The sequence below is a fragment of the Eretmochelys imbricata genome, chromosome 2, assembly GCF_965152235.1.
Source record: "Eretmochelys imbricata isolate rEreImb1 chromosome 2, rEreImb1.hap1, whole genome shotgun sequence".
Classification (NCBI taxonomy): Eukaryota; Metazoa; Chordata; order Testudines; family Cheloniidae; genus Eretmochelys; species Eretmochelys imbricata.
The window spans coordinates 117,977,696-118,002,760 of NC_135573.1; the positions used below are offsets into that span (position 1 = coordinate 117,977,696).

Below are 25,065 nucleotides of genomic sequence, written 5' to 3' on the forward strand. Positions count from 1 at the left end.
AGCATCTGTACATCTCGGTATAGTGCTTAGATTATCCACAAATACAAAGTTTGTTTTTAAAAGTCATATGATACATACAGTACATAATCAGCAATAACCCAAATTTAGGTGAATAGATTTAACAACACAGTTTAGATATTAGAATCCAAATACTTGGGTACATCACTCATGAAAAGTTGTACAGAGATTTGGTTGTGGAAAGCAAAATATATCAATGAGTGGAGATCGTCCCTCAGTAACTGAGAATTAGGTTGGTTGTCCATTTATAAAATACAGTCCTTGGGGCAAGTACTTCAGTTAATTTCCTGACTGCGCTTCTTATCGGCACTCCAGCTTATCCCGCCTGGTATTGCCAATGTAAGAACAAATCATGAAAAACTAGCTTGATTTCCTTCTTTGACAAGGTAACTGGTTTGGTGGATAGGGGAAATGCGGTGGACATAATATACCCGGACTTTAGCAAGACTTTTCACACAGTCCCACATGACCGTCTCATAAGTAAGCTGGAGAAATGTGGGCTCAGTAATACTACCATTAAATGGATACATAAGCAGTTAAACAACTGCAAATTAAGAGTAACTATTAATGGAATAACGTCACAAGAGGGGTTCCACAGGGATCTGTTCTGGGTCTGGTGTTATTTAACATCTTTATTAACCACCTGAATGTAGGAATAGAAAACATAATAATCAAATTTGCTGATGACACAAAGCTAAGGAGAGTTGCAAACACTTTGAAGGATAGAGCTAAAATTCAAAGGGTGCTTGATAAATTGGAGGACTGGGCCACAGACAACAAAATTAAATTCAACAAAGACAAATATAAGATGCTACACTTAGGGAAGAACAAACAAAATGCACAAATACAGAATGGGAGATAATAGGCTTGGCAGCTGCACTGCTGAGAAGGATCAGAGAAAGAGGAGAGTAAAAGGGGGACATGATACTCTTCAAATACTTGAAAGGCTGCCATTAAAAAGATGGAAAAAAATTATTCTCTCTTGCCACAAAAGGCAGGACACGAGGCAATGGGTTCAAACTACAGCATAACAGATTTAGAGTAAACCTCAGGAAAAACTTCCTAGCTCTAAGTACAGTGGGAAAATGGAACAAACGGCCTAGGGAAGTCGTGGATGCTCCTTCCCTACAGGTTTTCAAAAAGAGGCTAGATAGCCATCTGTCTTGAATTGTTTAGACACAACAAATCCTGCATCTTGGCAGGGGGTTAGATTAGATGACCCTTGCGGTCCCGTCTAACCCTTGGTTCAATGATTCTAAATTCTGGCGGTATTGCAAAATGACAGCTGGGTGTGAACATTCTGAAGAGCCAGGCCCATATTACTGCCAAGAGCAGCAGCAAAACAGCAGCATACATTATACTGGGAATGCCAGGGAGTTGTCAGAGCATCTGCAGTGGCTGGGGAGAGCGGAATGGAGAGCATACTCAAGCCAAACTCCCCAGCCCACACTCAGGTAATGGCCTCAGCAACACAGTCTCCCCTCTGGAGCGCCCCCCAACTCATGAGAGTGGGGACAGAGAGAAAGAGTCTGACTGGGCTTGGCTTTCTCTAACCCCCTTGTGCAATGCATTATGATTAGTCTTTACTTATATGATAATTAGGGCCCTACCAAATTCACAGCCATGAAAAACGCATCATGGACTATGAAATCTGGTCTCCCCCGTGAAATCTGTATAGTATAGGGTAAAAGTACACAAAAGACCAGATTTCACGGGGGAGACCAGCATTTCTCAAACTGGGAGTCCTGATCCAAAAGGGGGTTGTGGGGGAGGGGCCATAGTATTGCCACCCTTACTTCTGAGCTGCCATCAGGACTGGGTGGCCAGAGAGTGGCGGCTGCCACCATACCATACCATGGCACCCTTACTTCTTGCTGTGGCTGGAGGCGGCGCTGCCTTCAGAGCCGGGCTCCTGGCCAGCAGCCACTGCTCTTCAGCCACCCAGTTCTGAAGGCAGCACTGCCATTCATAGTAGTACAGAAGTAAAGATGGCAGTACTACAACCCCCCTGTAATAACCTTGTGACCATCACCCCCTCACAACAACCCTTTTTTGGGTCAGGACCCTACAATTACAAAACAATGAAATTTCAGATTTAAATAGCTGAAATCATGCAATTTACAACTTTAAAAATCCTATGACCTTGAAATTGACCAAAATGGACCGTGAATTTGGTAGGGCCCTAATGATAATATACTATTTCCCCCCCTCCACCCCCAGGACCTGAGATTATTTAGTGCACAAGATGGGTATACAAGGAGGCAGAATTAAGGTTACACAGGCAACCTTCAACATGACATTTCCCAACACAAGGGAATTCTACATTAGACCTCGTCTTGATGAATAGAGGAAATTATCAGAGAACTAAATATTAGTGGTAGTTTAGGTATAAATGATCATGACTTGACCACATTTGTATGTTCAAACAGAATAAAGTCCAGACCAGTAATATATATACTTGGTGCTTTAAAAGAACCAATTTTACAAAGCTGAAACAATTATGAGTCAAATAAGTTGGGAGAAATAATTTAAACAGAAAAATACAAAGGATAATTGAGATGATCTAAAAAAAAAAAGAACATATTATCAGATGCCCAGAAAACCACAGTCTAACAATTGAGAAAGAAGATCTCACGGGTTAAAAAAAACTGGCTTAAAGGAGAAGTGAAAAAAGGAGATTAAAAAAAAATCCACCCAAAATCAAAACCCACTATACGACAAATGGGAGAAAGGAGAAATTGATAGTAATTGTAGAAAATTGAGAAGGGATGCAAAAGAAAGCTAAGAGCAAAAGGACACAAAGAGCCAACAGACTTAACTATAATAAGAATAAGTTTTAAGTATATTAGGAACAAAAAGAATCCTAGCAATGGTATTGGTCCATTACTAGATGGAAACGAGAGATTTGTCAATAATAATGCAAAAAAGGCAGATGTGTTTAATAAATATTCTTGTTCTGTGTTGGTGGGGGGAACAAATGCCGTCATATCATATGAAAATGATTAAACAGTTTCCATTCTAATAGTAAGTCAGAAGAATGTTAAACAGTAGTTAATAAAGTGAGATATTTTTGAATCAACAGGTCCAGATAACTTGAGCCCAGGAGTTTTAAAACAACGGGCCAAGAAACTCACTAAACCATTAATTTTGATTTTTAATAACTCTTGGAAAAATGGGGACATTCCAAAAGATTGGAAGAAAGCTAATGTTCTGCCAATATTTATAAAGGTAATCAGGACGACCTGGGTAATTATAGGCCTGTCAGCATGACATCAATCCCAGACAAGATCATGGAACAATGGATACAGAACTTGAGTAATAAAGAATTAATGGAGGATAATATAATTAAAGCCAATCAACATGAGTTTATGGAAAATAGATCCAGTCAAATTTTTTTCTCTCAAATGAGATTACATATTTGGTTGATAAAGGTAATAGAGTTCATGTAATACACTTAGACTTCAGTCAAGCATTTGATTTGATTCTGCATGACATTTTGGATTAAAAAAACTACAATATAAAATTAACATGGCACAAATTAAATGGATGAAAACTGATAAGTCTCAAAATGTAATTGTAAATGGGGAATCATCATTAAAAAAGTGTGTTTCTAATAGGGTCCTGAAGGGATTAATCCTTGACTCTATGCTATTGAACATGTTTATTAATAACCTGGAAGAAAACATAAAATTATCAGTGATAAAGTCTGCACATAACACAAAGAATGTGGGAGGGATAAAAAAATAAGGAGGACAACTAAGTGATACAGAGTCATCTGGATCATTTGACAAACTAGGCACAAGAAAACAAGGTGTGTTTTAATATGGCCAAATGTAAAATTATACATCTAGGAATGACGAATGTAGGCCACATTTCCAAGATAGGGGCCTCTATCCTGGCAATCAGCAACTCAGAAAAAAGACTTGGGAGCATGATGGAATATCAATAAAACCTGAGTTCTCAGTCCGATGCAGCGGTCAAAAGGGCAAAAGTGATCCTTGGATTTATAAACAGGAGAAACTGTCCCTGCCAGTCTCAATTTATGAACCTATGACTTTTGAATGCTTGACTCTGCAACCTAAGTAATGGTCTTTTAACATATTTTTTATAAAAAATGTAATTTCAAGATTGAGAGGGACTGAGCATGACAGACAGACTTGCATAAGGTCTCTGTTCTGAAAAGCTCACAATTCTAAAATTCACAGGCATGTCATTTTCTAAATTATACTGCAGAAGCAATGCAGTCAGACTATGTTGCTCTGCAGTAGCTTAGGGCTTGTCTACATTTGGAAATTAACTGAAATAGAATTCCAGAATAATGATTTCGGTATAAATTCTAGTGTGGACACTCATTCCACTTTGGTAATGGATTAAGCTAAATTGGGGAAGGGGGCAACTTTTCCTTTGGAATAATCATTTCAGTAAATTTCCTAGTGTAGACATACCCTTAGTAAATGTGGTTGACTTGTAGGCAACAACTTGAAATCACCCATGCTGAAAATACCAATTCCCTAGTTTTAGTGGTGTTTGAGTTATAAATATCTAATCATAAAAGGGTTCTTCTTCCGTGTTGTATTTTGAACAACACCTCTGAACTACTGCAGAGTAAACATTATAGAATAACTATGTCACAAGAGACACAGCAGTTTCAATTGCACTGAATTACTTTTTATGTTTATAATGACTAAAAAAACGTCAAATACACACTGTCAAGGAAACTATTGTTTAAATTGTTTCTAATATGATCTCCTGAGATGTTTCTCCAACATTAGTAACATTTAGAATATTCAATATATCAGTTAAAATTTTCAGTTGACTTCCTTGAATATTAGAGATAACACACACATCTAATCTTTAACTTTCCCACTGAACTATGAATAATTAAAACAAAATATAACCAAATTTAATACAGGTAGATACTAAGGCTTGGTCTACACTACCAATTTATCATAGTATCACTACGTCGCTCAAAAGCATGGACTCCCGGTGTAAAAAGCACTATGTTGGGCTTCTCCTGTCACCACAGCTGCCGACTCTTGTGGAGGTGGAGTATCTACACCGATGGGAGAAGCTCTCCCGTCGGCATAGGTAGAGTCTTCACTAAGCACTGCAGCTGCGCTGCTGAAGAAATCTACATGTAGACAAGCTCTAAGAAGACGTTAACCTTCTATATCTCCAGACACTAAGTTTCCCCAACTATTTTAGTACGTGCTTTTAAAGGCAGGGGAATGGTGCAGAGGGCTGAGCACACCTTATTATTTAGTGACTGTAATTACCTTAGTTAAATAATTGTACACTAGAAAATTATCCATATTGATAGATACAGATGTTCGGGGGGAAAAGTGCAGAACACCATCTGGGTCTTACCAAGGAAGGGAAAGGTGTATTAAACCCATAGCATGAGAAAGGGAGACAAATTTCAACCTCATTAAGAGGCAATTAAACAAATCATCTTGTCTCACTTTCTTCCAATGGGCTGAGTTATATACACATGCATGCACACACATGAATAGGGAGTAAGCATTCATTTTATAGTGCATTGTAAGAAACAATTCCAAATAAATCATATTAACATTAGATTATAGCAACAGTACACAATCAGACCTCAGTAAGCAGCAATCACAACAGTACACAATCACCACTTAAAACGTCATTTTGTAGTCACATTGCACCTTGCAATAATATCAAAGAATCATCTAAATCCATAATGCTGCCTACTAATATATGCAATTTTAAATGCTAGGATGAACAGTTTCCTTTTAATACCATACATAGCCTTTGAGGCTGTGTCAAAACATGGCAAGCATACCTCTTGAAAATAGAACCTCATCCCTCTAAAGTTTGTTATTTTTTTTAAATTTGTAACAATTTTATGTTAACAAGCAGCCTAGTAATTTGAATAATGTTAACATGGAAGATAATATAAAGAATTTTACACAACATTAAATTGAAAGAAAAAGGCCCCAAAGAGAAGCAAGAAGAGCTATACCAGCATGCAAAATCTGTCTGTCCAAAACTCAAATATAAAACTTTATTAGCTTTCCAAAGCCAAAGTGCAAGTCACTTAAACTAAAAAATTAAACCCAGTTCAAAATATTAGAATAAAGCTTATATATATATATTTTAAAGGTTTAAGTTAGTGAATATAAGAAGGAAAATAAGATGTTCAAATGCTACACATAGCAGAACATCTTATCAGCAAAAAAGAGGTCTCTATTTAAATTCAGTTTTTCAGTCAGCTGCTATCTGAAACTGAGAGGAAAATATCTGAAACCTATGTATAAAAATTCCAAAAAACGAATTCCTTCTGGAGGCATGGACCCATGCACATCCAAGAAAATAGGGTTTTAAACAGAAAGGTACAGTTATGACTAAAACTGACCTCTGACCCCAAAAGAAGCTTTGCTCACTCCACATGTAGAGCCAAATCTTGTCCTTAGTTACACCCATGTAAACTCATTGACTTGAATAAAGTTTCTTGAGTATAACACAATAGAATATGGCCTATGCCCAGCAATAAGACATAAAAACGATGTCTATTCTAATTAAAAATGAATATGTAGCACAATATGCTATGCTTTCTGTGGGACTATGCACAGAAAATGCAACCAAAACAGATTGTGACAATCCTGTAAAGAAAAGCTCTGTGCAACTCGAAAGTATGTCTCTTTCACTAACAGAAGTTGTCCCAATAAAAGATACCTCAGCCATGTTGTCTTCCTAAAATCCTTTGGCAGACACGTCTATAACTAAAATATTAAGACCTACTTTGAACTTTTTACACTGCTTATAAAGTAAATAAGGCTAGATGCAAAAACTGAGGTGGTTAAAATTAGCTATGCAACTTAAATACTGCCGCTCACATTGCTACACGGGAAGAATTTACTCTCCTGGTCGAAATATTTCCCTTTTCAATGAGCTGAACTACCAGGTCACCTGCTAACAATGTAGATTCTTTCCTGTCTGGAAGAAATGTATTGTCATCTCCCTTAACAAATAGCACTGTATTGTTCCCAGCTGGTTTACTTATGCAATTGTGATGAGAAAATGTTTTCAAAATGATGTGCAGAAGATGTACACTTTGATTGGGGTATTACAATTTATTTCATTTGAATACACAACATAAAAATGCACACTCAAGTTTTTCCTCTTTCTCTTTCTTATATGATTGCTATGTGTATAGAGTGCTATATTCAAATATATTTTACACATATACACCCCTTGACTAAACCTGGATGCGTTGGATGCTGAAAGCACCTTGGCTAGTGTATGCGTCTATGAAAAATACAGGCTGTCTACCTACATTTTAATTCCAGAAGGGACTATTATGATCATCCAATCTGTCCTCCTGCATAACAAAGGATACAGATTTTCACCCAGTAATCCCTGCATCAAACCCACAGCCAATCTTTAAATAAAGATTTCAATCAATAGAGAATTCACCACATCCCCAGATACATTGTTCCAATGGTCAATTACCCTCTTTGTTAAACATTTTCACCATATTTCTAGTCTGAATTTGTCTACTTTCCGCTTCCAGCCACTGGATTATGTTATGCCTTTATCTGCTGTATTAAAGGGCTCTCTGGTATCAGAGATCATGTCCCCACATATAGGCCATGATCTAGTCACCTCTTAACTTTCTCTTTGTTAAGCTAAATAGATGAAGCTTCTTCTTCAGTCTTGCAGCGTAAGGCTGATTTTTCAGATTATTCTTCTAGTTCTTTTCTGAATCCTTTCCAATTTGTTGATATCCCTTTTAGATTGTGCCACCAGAACATTCTAACAATGCTCAGACTAATGCTGTAGACTGAGTAATAACATCATCTCCCCATTTCTCATTTTAAAAATCCCTGCTTATGCATCCAAGAATTGCACATGAGCTCTTACCCACCACATCACATGGCAACCTCACATTCAGTTGGGTATCCATCATGACCCCTCAATTCTTTTTTGAGTTAGGGATTCCCAAATACAATCCCTCATTTTATAAGTGTGCCCTTCAATCTTGGTTCCTAGACACATGACCTTCCCTTTAGCTGTATTAAAACACACACAGTTTGATTGAGCCCAGATTGCTTTTTTCTAGTTCTCTGGAACTTTCCCGAATATTTCAAGTTTTGTTAAATATCAACAATCAGAGCTTTAGACGGCTGCTCAGTCAATTTTTAAAACTTCTGAATGCAAGCTATCTGGTCCCATAGATTTTAAAGTGTTTAACTTTAAACGAAAATATTTATTGACTACTTCTGCTTTTTCTGCATCATTGACAATTTTATCATCCCTTTCTAGCAACAGACCTACACCATTACTAGGATTTCTGTTGTTCTTGATATAGTTTTTTAAAAGCCCTCTACATTGTCCTTTACCCTAGTGGCCATGGATTTTTCATTAATTCCTTTCACTTCCCTTATCAACTGTATGCAATTCATGACGGCTAATTTATGGCCATTGTTGTCAGCTACATGTAGTTGTTATAGATTATTTTATTTTTCCATTGCTGCTTTCACTTCCCTTCTTACTCAGGGTGAAGACTTCTGTTCTGATAGCAGAATCGTGGTTTTGGGACCTCTTGTGAAGATTTTTTTTTTTTTAATCTCCCAATTATCATACACATTTAAAATTTAAATCAAATCAGTTTTGCCCATTGTTATTATTTTTAGCTTCTGGAAGTTGACCCTTTTTTTAAAAGTGTCAGGTATATATATATTTATTTTAAAAGTCCCAGGTTGGGACTACTTTCTCTTTGGACAAAACAAATGTAACTAGGTCATGATTACTTTTATCTAGGCAATCACTAATTTTTCGTTTAGTGATTTCTCATTAGATTTCACCTTTGTCAAAATGAGATCTAATATAGAATTACCTCGAGTAGGATGTAATACTTTTTGTGATAGAAAATCATCTAAATTTTAGAAACTCCACGGAAGTTTTACTAGTGTCTGCATAACACCTCCAGTTTGAAATACATGATAGAAAGTGCAGTTTTTTCTACACATCATAACTAGTTGTTTGAAGTATGGTTCATCCTGTTTGCTAGTTTGATTTGGTAGTCTATAATGGATTCCAAACAGGACCACATCTTGTGATTTGTCAGAACACTGATCTATAAGCATGCTGGCTCCTACATTTCTGAACTGTCAATTATTCTAAAGCATGTAATGGTAGTTTTGGTATAGAACAACACCTGCTCTATTTCTGTCTTCAGGATCCTTCTTAAATAGGGTGTGTATTCAGAGATTTTAACATCCCAATCATGTGACTCCTCCCACTATGTTTCAGTAATAGCTATTGTATCAAAATTTAGTTTTAATAAATGAGCACTTGAAATTCTTAGACACTGAGAAGTGAATACAATCATTGGTATGCAGGCAATTAAGGAATTTCGTCTCTACATCCCTTCAAACCTTGATTCTTTCCATTTATGAAACCCTGAGCCTGAATTATATTTTTGCCTGGTGTGAGACAGCAGTGACCATTTCAAGACCACAGATAAAGAAATTAATTCTGCACAACACTGGAAAGTTGTATATCACTGGAAAGCTGGATTTAACATATTTTTTAAAAATATGAACTTCAAATCACATTCTGAATACGCTTTTGCCTTTCCAACTCCATTCTTCAATTCAAACTTGATTTTACTTGCTACTATATTCTGAGAATGGTTAGAGCTAAAATTTAATAGTTGTAATCCCAGTTTTCAAATGATATAAAACAATGATAACCCGAAGCTCAAACTATCAAAATGATGCTGGAAATGAATTGGAGGGGAAATGTAAGGTGGTAATTAGAACTAATTGTTTTTAGAACGTGGATCTACCCTGAAAAGTGAGTTAAAAAAAAAAAGCTGTCATAAATATAAAGGGAAGGGTAACCACCTTTCTGTATACAGTGCTATAAAATCCCTCTGGCCAAAGGCAACATCCTGTTACCTGTAAAGGGTTAAGAAGCTCAGCTAACCTGGCTTGCACCTGACCCAAAGGACCAATAAGGGGACAGGATATTTTCAAACCTTGGGGGAAGGAAGGTTTCTGTTTTGTGCTCTTTGTTTACGGGGTTGTTCTCTCTTGGGACTGAGAGAGGCCAGACAGAAACCCATCTTCTCCAACCCATCCTAATCCAAGTCTCCAATGTTGTAACCAGTATAGGTAAGCCAGGCAAGGCAGATTAGTTTATCTTTTGTTTTATGAGAGTTTTCCCTGGGCTAAGAGGGAGGTTTATTCCTGTTTTCTGTAACTTTAAGGTTTTGCCCAGAGGGGGATCCTCTGTGTTTTGAATCTGAATACCCTGTAAAGTATTTCCCATCCTGATTTTACAGAGATGATTTCTACCTCTTTTTTTTTTTTTTTTTTTTTTTTAAATAAAAGCCTTCTTTTAAGAACCTGACTGATTTTTCCATTGTTCCAAGATCCAGGGGTTAGGGTGTTTGATGATTTTGTAACCAATTGGTTAGGATATTATTCTTACACCTCCCCAGGAAAGGGGGTGTGTAGGGCTTGGGGGGATATTTTGGGGCAGCGGGGGGGAAGACATCTCCAAGTGGTCTCTTTCCCTGTTCTTTGTTTAAAACGCTTGGTGGTGGCAGCATACTCTTCAAGGACAAGGCAAAGTTTGTACCCTGGGGAAGTTTTTAACCTAAGCTGGTAAGAATAAGCTTAGGCGGTCTTTCATGCAGGTCCCCACATCTGTACCCTACAGTTCAGAGTGGGGAAGGAACCCTGACAAAAGCATCATGGGATTCCACCTTCAGTATTTATCAGTGATTTCCATATCTAAGCATGACTAGCATTTAAGTAAAAAGGTGTTTTTAAACTGCCACCATGTCCAATTCAGCTTGGACTTGGAAAATCAAGCTTGGTACTTTCCATCTTGCACATCACCAACTGTAATAGAGCCTCTATCAGGCAAACTGCACCATCCGTTACACCTGTGCAATCCAACTGTTTTCACCTTGTGTTTGCAGAGGTGTTTGAATCCATAACTGGAATACAGTAGGATTTCACAGGTCTGCAAAATTTATATTTCTGGTAATGCTCTCCAAGAGGGAAAAAATCCAGAACTTTTAATAAACTACATGATTACCATGCTTTAAACTTCATTTTCTAAAATATTTGTGGTGAATGAATATTAATTATGTGTACCTCAATAGCTTCACAAAAAAGTCAGAGAAATGTTAACATTTATACATCTTAGCTCTAAAAGGGTCAGAGGTCACATGAGTCCCATGTAGATGCTGAAAATTTCCCACTGTCACATGAAATACTGAAGTTATAGTGAAAAAAAAAATCAGACTTAAGGGGGAAAATACAAGTCCACGTCACTGGGATGTGTACCTCCTCTTGAACGTGCACTGCTACTCGTGATGGCACCATCAACATGGGATTCAATGTCCTCTCAGATTTTGTTGGGAGTTAGAACTAGTTGAGGGACAAATATTAACTTTTCTTAAAGTTTTCTTAAACTTCAACAGTTTTGGGAAACTAACCAACATTTAACTACAAAGAAAGATTTTTAAAAATCAGTGGAGATTTTTTATCTCTTGCCAAGACAGGGGAACATTTTGGTGAAATTAGGATAAATGCATCCAGGATCCATTAATTTTTCAGCAAGTTTCAGCACCACCAGCACTACTCAACTACATTCATCCACTAATATCACCCAGAGTCTCCAGGACCATGCCAGCAGTGGATAGAAGGGTGGATCATCCTGTACCAGATGAGTGAAATAGAAGGCATGGGCATTTGCCTTCATGGCAAATACCTAATTTCTCAAGGCAGAGGGGGAGGAGGCATTTCTGTTGTGGCTTGTGCTTGTGGTATAATCTCCTTGCATGTGACCCACTCAGTCTGCCTCTGTACACATGCATACATACACCATATTATTATTATGAACGTGACTGGTAGCACTGCCTATTATTAAGGTTGCTCTAGACTTTCCATTATTAGACCCTGTTTTCAGTTGCTCATAACTTTAACTATTTGGACTGAGACATTCCAGGCTGGGCATCTACATCGGACTGATTTGAGGGAGGAAAATTCAGACAAAGTAGCTCAGCTACTTCCAAGAATGAGTCTGAGGAAAAATATATTGTTTTGTTCTGGTGAGGTTTTCTTTGAAAAGCTCTAGTAACCCCAAGCATTGGAACAGGAACTTGAAATTTGGCAGTGGGATGGCCTGTGAAGCAAGGACATACCTTTTGCCATCCCCTTGAAACTCCACCCAAATTTGGCCAAGTTATCATTTTCTGAAAAACTGCAATTTGCATTTGCTCCATCGAGACTTGATAGAGCTTTGTAGCTTCATTTCCCATAGATTCCAACCGCACCAAGCAGGCACCAACCAATGGCTGTAGAAGGCCTAACAGGACTTCCCCTATAATTACAGTTTCCTGAATACATCAGGGCAAGTCCAAGCCCAAGAAATGAGATCAGGGAGCCTCTCTCTCTTGTGCTCTCAATGACCTCCTCCTGCTGATGACCAGGTAGCATGGAGGAGGTAGCTGCCTGAATCAACTGCAGAGAAGACAAGAGTCAGACCTGAATTGGGGGACAGGGAGCGGAAGGGGGAGAACTGGCTGGGCAAGGAAACCGGGACAAGAAGCCAGGAAGGGGTGGATTCACTATGTGCAAATTAGCAAGGTTTTACTATACTATACTTGATAACAAAACAGGTTTTAGGGGTATGGTTTTGAAAACATATGAAATAGTAGGTCTTTAGTATCACTATTTTTCTGCAGTCATGGACATAAACTGCCAAAGCAAACAACTTCTTGATGCACTGACATCCATGTTTCAACAATCTTTCTGTCAACAGTGTGACAAAGCTCTGTCCTTGCCTCCGTGGGTCCCGCATTTCCTGGCAGATTTCTCTAGCCTCAGAGGCTCACTGTGACCCTCCACGTAACCCTTCTTTCTCTAGAGACAAGGGTCACAGTCTACTGAGCCATTTTCATCATAAGACAGCAAGGGAGGGGAGGAGAAGTTATCCTTCCTTGCACAGTCTCTGTTGTCTCCCAGTCTCAGTGATTAATCAGGGGGCAAAGGTGGCGGGGGGGGGGGGGGGAGCCCGGGCCCACCCTCTACTCCGGACTCCAGCCCAGGGACCCTAATACTATCAGCTATGGTAGCTGAGCTTATAGAAACATAACATGTACAATTCCCTGGGCTACTTCCCCCCCCGCAGCCCTCCCTTCCTCAAGCTCCACTTCACCCTTACCTCAGGGCCTCCTTCCTTGTGCCTGATATGGTGTATCCTACTCAGTTTCCCCAAGAGCGCAACTTCCTCCCACAGCTCCTGACATGCACACCCACCTGACTAACTGGGAGGCTTTTAACTAGTTTCAGACAGTCCCTGATTGGCTTCAGGTGTCCCAATCAACCTAGCCTTCTCCCTGCCTTCTGGAAAGTTCTTAATTGGCCCCAGGTGTCTTAATTGACCTGGAGCAGCTTCCATTTCACTTAACCTGGTACCAGGGATTTGTTTAGCCTGGAGCGAATATATCTATCTCCCACTACTTTTCTATAGCCATCTGGCCTTGCCCCGTCACAACAGCCTTACAACACCACGTCCCAAAGAAAAGTCCTTCAACTCTTGAATTTATACCTTATCTCTTAGAATCAAATATTTTGTTAAGAAACTGAAGCCAAATAAGAGCATACCTTGAGAGATAAAATGAGCCCAACATGACAGAGAACAAAATAAAACAAAATACAAACAAAATCCTGCAATATGAAGTAAAAGGCTATCTTTCTGACATAAGTTTTGCCAAGAGACGTTTCTTCTTATATGAATAAAATAAATTTTTATGATCCTTCAGAACAAAAAGATAATTATTGGTAATTTGTACCTTGGAATGCAATTCCCTTGTTCATATTGATCATCTGTAATTTGGATAAAAATACAGCTTTTCAACATATTTATGCTGAAACCATGCCTCCAGAAAACCAGAAGATGTTAAACTAGCTGTAGGCTTCTAAAAATTTTGTCTTATCCAAGTATTTCCCATACTACACAAAAAAAGCATACAATGAACCATGAGGATGAAAATTTCACAGCATCTAGTTTGTTTTGTTTTTAAAACATGTTTCCAATCAGAGATCAAATTCTTTCCTGATCAGTGATCCAAGACAAGCACTTGAAAAAACACACTGGCCTGAAAACATTTGTACTGGTCTGCCAACGTATTCCAAGTCCTGGCATCTGTATGGCAAATAAATAAATAAATAAATAAATAAATAAATGACATGACTTTTTTCTTTTTAAAACCCGAACTGTAACAAACAAGGTTAATTTTTCATTTACCATTGTAGGGTAAGGAAGACTAATATACTGAAATATAAATAATAAAATTAACTGAAGTTTATGGTTATCTACTACAGTGGTTGACAGTTTCAAATACCCAGTAATAGATTCTGGAATTCATTACTACAATTTGTTTTACTGTAACACCATGACCTTTCTCTTTCATTTTCTGATAGATATTTGTATGTTCTACACCAAAAGTCTGGTCATACAAGACAGCTAGATCTTATTTTGCTATATGGATCACATATACTAATCTCGTCTCAGTTGCAAATTTTACAAGTCTTCACTGGGATTGTGAAGCTCTGCCCCTGAGTAGACCACTGGCAGGGAATGAACCTAGAACATCTGCATCTAAAAGCATGAACCTCTACTGCTTCAGCTAAAAGAGCAAGAATGAAATCCTGGTTCCACTGAAGTCAATGACAAAAATCCCAATGACTTCATTAGATCCAGAATTTTATCCCAGATCTATTAGCTCAGAGGCAGTAACAGACACAAAAACCTGTATGTGGTCTAGTCTAGAGGTGGACAAGCATTGTTAGTATTGAATACAATTGTGCAAATTTAACTGCAGGCAGAATCGGCTTCTGCAGTTGGATGTAGTTAACAATTCTAACGAGCACCAGGCCAGAATAGAATCCCTCTCACTCTCTTGCAGCTGTTTTGACTCTGTAAGGCTAACTGGAGGAAAAGTTATTCCTGCCACTAAAGCAAGCAGCTATTACTTCATTAGACAACATATCTATTATGAAGGTTTTAATCATTATATTAACTTATGTAACTACTTTTCATAGGGGAACCACACTTTTAAAAACAAACAAAACACACATCTAAACCACAGAACCTTGTTTCACTACTGTCAGCACATTACAACTTCAGAGTCTTTTATTTTGTAAACATTTTTATAATTTAGGCTTAATGTCAACTGAAATGCATACCTATATAATATTTTTATGGACAAATTCTTGCTGAGATAAAACACCTTTTATAAGATATTTGAGTAACTGGACTTTAAATCATGACACTCTCTACAAAAGCCAAATCTGAAATATGCCATAAAATAAGTGATTTACACAAGCTAGTCTTATTCCAGAAAACCACCCCTTGTATAACTGTTAATTACCAAAATAGTAAAAAGAATTTACCTTGTTTGCAAAACAAACAACAAAACAAAATAAAATACACAACTCTGGACACCAGAAGCATAAAAGAAGTCGTGGTTAAAAAAATTAGTGTTTCCCCCATACAATATTTCAGAATAGTCTCGAGAAAAACTTAAATGGTCTCAATGTGTGTCTCAAAAGCAGGGAAATCTGGAAGTTAAGATGTTTCTTATTTTGAGTTTTGTTTGCTTGTTTTTTAAAAGGGACTGCATAGCTGTGTACTATGTAAATGTGGCTGGGCCGCTCAAATTCAAAGCAACATGGCCTTGAGGCAAGGAGAACCCTGACAGTCATTAACCCATTTTATCATTATATTTTATACAACAGGTTTTAAAATGTACAAAGTGTCACTGAAACATCACAAACAAATTGATAGTTACAGTAATTACTTTGTTTCATTATTCAAGAGAACAAGTAGACAGTTAAACAAGTATTGAGTGAATATGCAAGTGGTTATCTTTCACATTTTATACTAACAAAATGGCTACAAAAATCATTAAAAACAGAAACCTACCTTAGGTTAAGAGAATGATTTTCATTAATATCTATAAATCCATCTTTACAAACATCTAATGCAAAAGATCTATAGTAGATCACCACTAAAGAGGCACATGCAAGTCTATTGAGGATGTTTACCAAAACGGTAATTACTCTTGTCTTCATAGTGTATTGGACCTGCCTGCATTAGAAAGTCTTATGCTAGTTTTGTTTTTCTATTAATATTGACAACAGATCAAAAAGCTTAGTTTTAAAGAATACCAAATTGTTCTGTAAATATTAAGAAAAGTCCAACAAGAAAAAAAATTACACACAAAATTAAGTGTTATGGCCACTGAAACGACATTTGATCATGAAAGATACATAAATGACTAACAATATTCTAGGTCAAGATAAAGTGTGAACAAAATGTAAGACTACATACCAAAGGGAAACACTGACATCTTTAGTATTAATTAGTGCAAAAAAAAAAAAAAGTTTAGTGACATTTTACACAGTAAAGGCAACAAGCTATTCAACAAGATTTATATGCAACAGCAAGTGCCAAGCGAACAGGGGAGGAGGGAGTGATAATAGAACTGACCTATAAAAAAGGAGATATGAGCGAGAGCAAGAACCACAGAGGAATCATCAGATTGAGTATTCCAGGAAAAAGCATTCATTCCCCTCTGCAACGTCCTGGTGAAGAGGTATGTGGAAGCAGTGCTTACAGAGGAACGGGTAGGATTCAGACCAGAATGAAGTACAACAAATCGGCTATTTTTGATAAGACAGACATTGGAGAAATATACAGAACACAACCAAACCTATTACAACAATTCTATAAGACTTCAAACAGGCTTTTGATAGCATTTTGTAGAAAGGGTAATGGCAAATCTTAAGATTGTATGGCATCCCAGAACTGAAATTGATCAAGTCAATAGAAAACATCTGCAGCAAGACCAGGAGCGTGGCAAGAGAAAACAAGAAGCTGAAGGATTAGTTCAGAATGACAGCAAGGAGTGAGATAAGGATGTATATTATCGCCAGATTTGTTCCACTTGGTACTGGAAGCAGTACTGTCTGTAGCACTGAGAGATGAAACGAGAAGAGTCAGGCTAGGAGGAAGGACAGTGAATAACCTTAGATTCACAGATGATATTAACCTCATAGCATTGACCAAGGAGGATTTACAGAGAATAACCTCATTCAGACCCACCGTCACTGCTGAGTTGATGGACAGGAATCAAAGAAAGAGAAAGAAGAGAAAAAGTGACAGTTAAGGTTGCGGCAAGACACATCTATTCACCCAAAATCTTAAAAGCACAGAAAATAAGAAGTTAAGGGGAAAGATTTGTGCATTTCTTTCCACCCTCATATTATTGGCAGCGTGGTAGGCACCATGCCAACACTCCATAATGCTTTCACTTCCATCTTGACAAGATACCCAAAAGCAATATATAAACCCCACCCACCCCGCATCTCATCAAATTTGTATGCTAACACAAAACCTTAAGAGTGACCTCATAAGCTTTTATATCAACAGATCAGCACATCTGAGTGCCACACATTCAGAAAGTTATTTTGTCTTTACACTATTGAGGTAAATCTTAATGTTTTGTTTGAGTGCAAATCTGCTGAGGTTTGGGTATGTTGTGCTTTTGCATATCTATTTAAGATGGAAGTGAAAGTCTTACGAAGCCTTGGAGTGTATCATCAACAGTGCTGCAGGCAATTGGAGGGGTGGAAAGGAACACACAAGTCTTTCCCCTTCACTTAAAAGCATGGAAATAAGTTTAGTGAAGATGAGGCATGTCCAGCCAGAACCTTAACTATCACTGAACATTGGGGGGGGGGGGGGCGGGTTTCCACCCCTAATTTCCTAGGTTGTTTGGTTTTAGGTACACCTTTGGTGTATCTCAGACGATAGCTCCCAAGGGTCAGGGAAAAGCAGTGCTGCATCTGTCTCGTAATCAGAGAAAGAAACTGAGCTGCTGACGCTGCTCCTGACTACGTCAACCCTCCTGAAGACCATGCGAGGACGTGATGTGCTTTAGTAAGTTGTGTGTGTCTAATATTTTATTCTTATTGAAGAGTTAATGCAAGTAAGGATAGCCAGAGCAACTCTCCATGATAAAATAACCTATCAGCTGGAATGAACTTCTGTGAAGAGTCTATGTAATCCGCAAGCATCATGGCCACCATCTTGGCCAACACTGAACCAATGACCTCCAGAACAAAAAACATGGAGTCCTTACAACTTGAGCTAAAGAGCATGGGCAGTCACAGGCTCATATCCTCTGTGGACTGGACACAAAAAGGGGCACATAACACACACTAGGGGGTTACCAAAGGAAAATGTGTGACAAATTAATAAAATGTGTACTTTGGCTATTCACATCATGTACAGATAAACACGGTTTTAAAATGTTTTTTCCATTTTGTGATTCACATGCAACTATACCATCCTCCCACAGAGTAACAGAAGGATTTGAATCCCTTGACCTTCAGAATCCTACCTTAGGCCCTTACTCTTTGAGCCACAGAAGTAATTGCTAGTGTCTTTCTAAGCTAGCTACTTGAGACCATGGCACACTTTCACAGTGGGTTGCAAAACTATTTAGTAGCCAGCAGTAGAATACTGGGGAACAGGAATCCTAGATTCCATCCTTTGTTCTCAGAGAAGAGGAGTGTGAATCATAGTGGTTAGAGATTGGATAACCCAAACTGTTTTAGCCACTGTGTGGTGCAGTAGATAAGATGCAGGTTTGTCATATTAGAGATGTTACTGTATGCACAGAACCCACATTGTGTAAGTTCTTTGTTAACTTACTTTAAAAAATGGGAGGGAGCAGTGGCTCTTCCCTAACTATTTTCTAGGTTGGCTGTCTCAGTAAGGTAGTTAACCACACGAGAATTTAAACAGCACTTAGAGGTGAGATTTGAACACACTGTGTCTTCTTTGCAAGCTTGGGAATTGTTCCTTTAGGCCAGTGGTCCCAAACTTGTTCTGCTGCTTGTGCGGGGAAAGCCCCTGGTGGGCCGGGCCGGTTTTTATTTACCTGCCGCGCCCACAAGTTCGGCCGATTGTGGCTCCCAGTGGCCGCAGTTTGCTGCTCCAGGAGAATGGAAACTTCTGGAAGCGGCGCAGGCCAAGGGACATATTGGCCGCTGCTTCCAGCAGCTCCCATTGGCCTGGAGCAGCGAACTATGGCCACTGGGAGCCGCAATCGGACGAACCTGTGGATGCGGCAGGTAAACAAACCGGCCCGGCCCACCAGGGCCTTTCCCTGCACAAGCAGCGGAACAAGTTTAGGAACCACTGCTTTAGGCTACATGGGATTCTGATTAGTTGGAGAATGGGAAAGCAAGTCTCTGCCCCTCTTCGAAGTGAGAAACAGCAATTCCACCACAGCACATTTGTTGTCAAACAACATTTGACTGGTCTGCCTTGGTGCATCAATTTGCCATTATGGATAAAAGGTTGTAAACCACTTTACAGACAAACAAAACCTAACTGATATTCTAGGAATCAGCACATGTGGAGAAACAATGTGGCCAAAGGACAGGTGCCAGAATACTTTATACTGCTTGCTAGAGAAAAAAGAGACACACTCCACTGGGGGGGGGGGGGGGGGGGAGGAGAGGGTCACCCAAATAGGGGATTGTAACTCATTCTCAGTATCAATTCATTTTTCATCAAACCACCAAGAAAAATATGTCAGTAGTACTCAAAGTTTATATTGTGTGTTTTGGTTTTTGCCATTCCATGACATTTTTTAATAAAATAAGAGGTTTAAATTTCTTAATAAAACAGATCAACTTGGACTATGGTTTAGATACCAATACACCACAATATATGGAAAGATCCATGTGTTGAAGTAGATATTTCCCATCCAGGAGAAAATTTTTAAAAAGTACTATTTCAAAAATAAGCATATGAGCAGTAGTCCTCTGTAGTCCAAGTATATTTTATGTGTAGGACAAAAATTGTATGCACAGTGTGTGATTTTTCAGAGATTTTAAGGCTAGAAGGGATATAGTCTGACCTCTTATATAACACAGGCCACAGAATTTCATCCATTTACTCATGTAATGAGCCCCAACTTGTGATTTCACTAAGCCTGTGCAGATTTTTACATTTTTTTTTGAGATTACATACTGTCTTTTGAAGTGAAGTCTTACATATGTTCAAGAAATATATTAAGGATGAAAATATAATTTTTAAAGGCTCCTGAGTATCTTTCCCTACTATCAGGTTTCAGAGTAACAGCCGCGTTAGTCTGTATTCGCAAAAAGAAAAAAGAAAAGGAGTACTTGTGGCACCGTAGAGACTTACCAATTTATTTGAGCATAAGCTTTCGTGAGCTACAGCATGCACAGATGCATCCGAGGAAGTGAGCTGTAGCTCGCGAAAGCTTATGCTCAAATAAATTGGTAAGTCTCTACAGTGCCACAAGTACTCCTTTTCTTTTTCCTTACTATAAGCATATGAAAGTCAGTCTGAAAATGTGGACTGCAATGGCTGAAACATGTAAAGTTTTAATATTTTTAATGGAAAACGACTTGATAGATGTTAAGTCATATGATGATCAGGTTTATGAACAATGACAAAGTGAAATACAAAATGAAAAGCAGTAATGTTACCCATTGGCTAAATTCAGGTGGATTTGGTTTCCGTTGCTTCCTGATAAAACCCAAAATCATTGACTTAACAAAAGCAAAATCAGACCTGGACCATGTTTACTCATTAAGAGAAATTCATTCGATGGGACAAGTCAAAAGCTGTAACATCAACAGAAATGTTTATAGGCAGAATGGAAACACTTTGTATCTAATCACACTACAGTCTCCAAAAGCCACAAAATAACTCACATCACTTCCACTGCACAAAGTCCACTGCACTAAAATTTAGAAACGAGTGTTTTCCAAACCCATTGCAGCAAGTTTTTTGGGTTTTTTTTTTTTGTTTTTTTTTGGGGGGGGGGGGCGGGGGGCGAACTGCCTACTAAATGCCAGACTTTTTGTTGTTGTTGTTAAGCTAGCTGTTAATATGCAGTTGTACCCAGAAACATTTAAACGGGATAACCTTCATGATTCCAACACAAATCTCTCACACCACCAACTATTTAGTATTATTTTAATCCCAATCACCACTATAGAGCTCTGCCAGAAGAGGTTAGGCAAACCACTACAAAGTACTTGCAACTTGCTTTGCAGTTGAGCTGTCTGTATAATTTGGGATCACCAGTTCCCCTGCTGATCCAACAAAAACTATTGATTATCATCTTGCAATAGGGAGGTGCCAGCAAAGCAATGAAAGTTGGTCAAGGTCTTTCATAAACACAGAAGAAAAGAGAGTGAAATAAACCAAACTGCAGGAGAAACTAATCCTAATCTTTGCTTAAATAGCTGTTAAGTATGCACAGGAGTTTCTAAAAGGGGAGTGCACTGGGGGGTATGGGGCAGGGGAGATGCCATAAAAAAGAGCAAGTCAAACCCTTACATGTGGACAAATTTGGGAAAAAGTGAGAGGGACCTTTCTGTCACTTGTCTTGTCCACCAACTGCCTCAGGTCCATCACCAACTGTAACATCACTTGAAAAATTAGGTAAGGCATTTAGAAGGAAAAACACTCACTTGTCACAATCATGGATATACAGTCAAGATCACATCTTTAGGTTATCGTCCAGAAGAGAAGAGAAAAAAATAAAGCAAAAAAACAAAACAAAACAACTGATCTCTGATGTCTCTCCACAATGAATCTTTCAGATTTTCTTCTGATCTTGCATTCTTTCTTGAGCAATTAGTTACCATTAAAAAGGCCCCTATAAAAGCTCATGAACTAATAATAGATAGGATCCACAGCTTGTCCAAAGTATTCTTCCAAAGTTTTGGGGTCTTTCAAGTTGTCTGCATTTGAATTACAAATCTTGACCTATAACCATGCTTCCTGTCTCAAGAGAAAATATCCTTAATAACAAGAGTTTAAAAAAAAATCCTCCAATACAGTGACTGAATGGTCAGTGCTTCTGAATTTTTAATTTTACTTGCAACAAAATTTTCAATTCAGGTTTCTATTTTAGAAGGACTGGGGTCTTTTGACACCAGCATGTTTAACTGTCATTGTTAGACTGATTAACATTTTCAGATATTTGATTATATCTCTTGATCAAAACAAATGATTAGACTGGAAAAACAGGGCTGTAATCACACTTGATAGGGCATGACTTTGGACTTCATATTACTGAATGCAAAGAATCATATAGCACCTTAGTTAAAAGACAACTCACAAAAGAACAAAAAACAAAAACTAGAAGCAGAGTTAGAAGTACTCAGTCTATACAGTTGTAGTTTAATGAGTTCCAGTTACCTATAAAAACATTCAACATCTCATGTCTTCTAATGGTTCAGCATCAGGCACTGATGGCACAGCCATGCAAATTCGTCCTCCAGAAGAAACTTGGCAAGGTTGGACAGCAATTTTGGTTTTAAATTACAAAAATCAGTGACAGTTTGTCCATTTATAAATCATACAAGCTTTAAAATAAAAGTTTAGTTGCCTTATGCATACTCTTCACTTGGATAATTAAAGAATTAATTTTATTTTTAGATTAAGAATGATAAAAAGTAATCCATGACGACATGGTCCAACCACTTTTGGTGTTTTGAAAAAAACAGGCTTTTGAGTAACAGGTGGAATAACTAGACTGCTCAGAGGACTGGCAATGAGATATAGAGTTGTTCACTTAAGTTATCATTTCAAAAACACTGTCACGTGACCAAAATGCATTACTATCATAGTGGAGCTCAGTGGCCCACTTGGTATGAATTTGTAGACCGAATGCAATTCCTAGTAGAACAGGACGGAGGGAGCGGGAGAGATTGGTTGATTTTGACACCTACAAAACTGATATTCTATATGACAGTCTCAAACATCAGATATTGGTATCAGACAGGATACCAGATTAGAAATGCTTATGCTCCAAAGAGGACAAATACTGTAATGAGAACAGAGTCTAAGGGCCCAATTCCTCAAATCCTTTTACCAGCAGAACATCTACCAAAATCAATGTAAGTTTTGCACCTAGAGGATTTCCCAAATCGATCCCCAAATGTATCTTCTTACTTCTAGAAATGACCCCTTCAAGACTCAGTTGAGCCACATTAATAAGGTGGAAAAACTTGTAAAAGCGATTAGCTATGATTTATCTGACTTGGGAATAGAGGCCTTTGGTTTTCTGGTCTACCAATTCAGCACCACGAAAGCCCACTCATAAATTTAAGTGTACACAAGATACTTTTCATTGGTTTATGTGTGTCTATTCTTCCATCGTTGCATGTATGTAATTCCATTAATGGGCGATTTTTATACACGCACCAGTAGAAGAGAAAAAAAAAGAGTCTCTGTGCACTCTTCTACAACTGAATCTTAATGACACAAAATTCCAACCACTGGGTACAAATAGTCTTTTTTTTTTTTAAATCTGCCTTAAAATGCATTTTCCCAAGAGACAAAACCCTTGCTGGCTCAGGAGAATACACATTTACCAAAGAAATCAGAATGGATCCAGAATAATGACTGTTCTACACTCCCAAGGATGGCCTCTTGTAAAAATAAAAACAAGGAAGTTACATCCAAGAGAAACCATAATGCTTTTCAATTAAGGTTAAGGATGTGAAATTGAGGCATCAAAAGACAGGAAATTCAAAGTTAAGGCTATCTCAATCTCATCTCATCCCCTCCTTACCCCAAGACCCCAACTCATGCCCTGACTGCTCCCTTCAAGCACTTCTCAACAACCTGGTGATTGATGGTGTGTCAGAGCCTTAACTTTGGCTCTCATGGCTTCTCTTACAACCTTTAACCTTCTTGTTCTACCGTGTGAGGATGAGCAGTTTAAATTTTAATATTTTGCATCACCTGAGCTTGCTGCATGGCCAAGGCACAGGGTGGTACTTTGATACACACACATACGGAAACCCCCTCCGCCCCCAACACATGCCACAACTCGGCTTTGCCCACATTTTTGCACATTACCAAGCGGCACACTTTTGTGTTGCACTCTAAACAGGGCGCTGCTGTCAGCGCTACTCCCCACCATCCAGCAACACCCCCCGCTGGAGTCAAAGTGTTGTTGGGGGAGCACAGGCCAATGGCAACACTCTACCGTCTCCTCCTTTCAGTCATATTTCCGTCCTCCTCCAGCAAAACTGGGGAGGAAGGGGGGGGGCACCAGGCACCGCGGCTTGGGAGCCCCGCACCCGCCGGGCCCTGCAGAGAAGGGGCAGCAGCAGGAGCAAGTGTGGTGACAAGCCTGCAATGTTTCAAACAGCCCCGAAAGAAGGGCGGGGGGTCGGGCAGTGTGTGCACGGGCGGGGGCGGGGGGGGGGGCAGGGCTGGTGCTCTGGGTCATTACCTCGTAGAGTTCCTCGGAAGCCATGCTGGGGAGTCTCACAAGGTGGAGTTGGGGGCTGGTTTGGAGATACTTTGTTTCAGTTGGTGTCTGTGTGGCCTCCCTCCTCCTCCTTCTTCCTCCTCCTCCTCCTCCTGCGCGCTGCTGCCTCTCGCTCCCCGGTGCAACTGGCCGCCGCTCCCCGCACGAAATGCCAGCGCTGCGGCGGCGGCGGCGGCGGCGGGGGCTGCGCGCAGAGCAGCTGCGCAACTCGCTCGCGCACTCACCCGCTCGCGCGCGCACACACACACACACACACTCACCCCACACTCACCCTCGCCCACACGGCGGCTCCCCGTACCCCCACCCCTCTGTCCCCGGCTCGCTCCCCAGGATCACTAATCGAGCGCAGAGAGAGCGCCACACGCAACCCGCTCCGGCTCGACTTCAGCCGCCTCTCGCACCATCCTCCTCCTCCTCCTCCTCCCCCGCTTTGATCTCCCATTGTCTGCGCGGCGGAGGGCACCGCGAGGCGGCGGCGGCGGCGGCGGGCCAGCCCGCGCGAGCTCCCTGGCCGGGCGCGGCGCAGGCTGGCACAGCGGCCATGGGGCTGGCTGGCCGCGCGCGTTGAGGCGCCCGCCTGGCTCCAGCCCTGGAAAGAGCGTGTGTCCCGCTGGGGCGGAAGGGACGGGCCGCCCGGGCAAGGG

General features: G+C 39.5%; 1 protein-coding gene across 2 annotated transcripts in view; it reads right to left on the minus strand.

Annotated features, from left to right (window-relative positions):
- Positions 1-24,671, minus strand: part of CDYL (chromodomain Y like) — a 201,275-nt gene extending 176,604 nt beyond the window's left edge. For both annotated transcript variants that reach the window (XM_077810695.1, XM_077810694.1), the window contains exon 1: positions 24,383-24,671. In XM_077810695.1, coding sequence (XP_077666821.1) covers positions 24,383-24,406 — 24 coding nt within the window. In that variant the 5' untranslated portion in view covers positions 24,407-24,671. The remainder of the gene's footprint in view (positions 1-24,382) is intronic.
- Between the last annotated feature and the right edge of the window lie 394 nt (positions 24,672-25,065).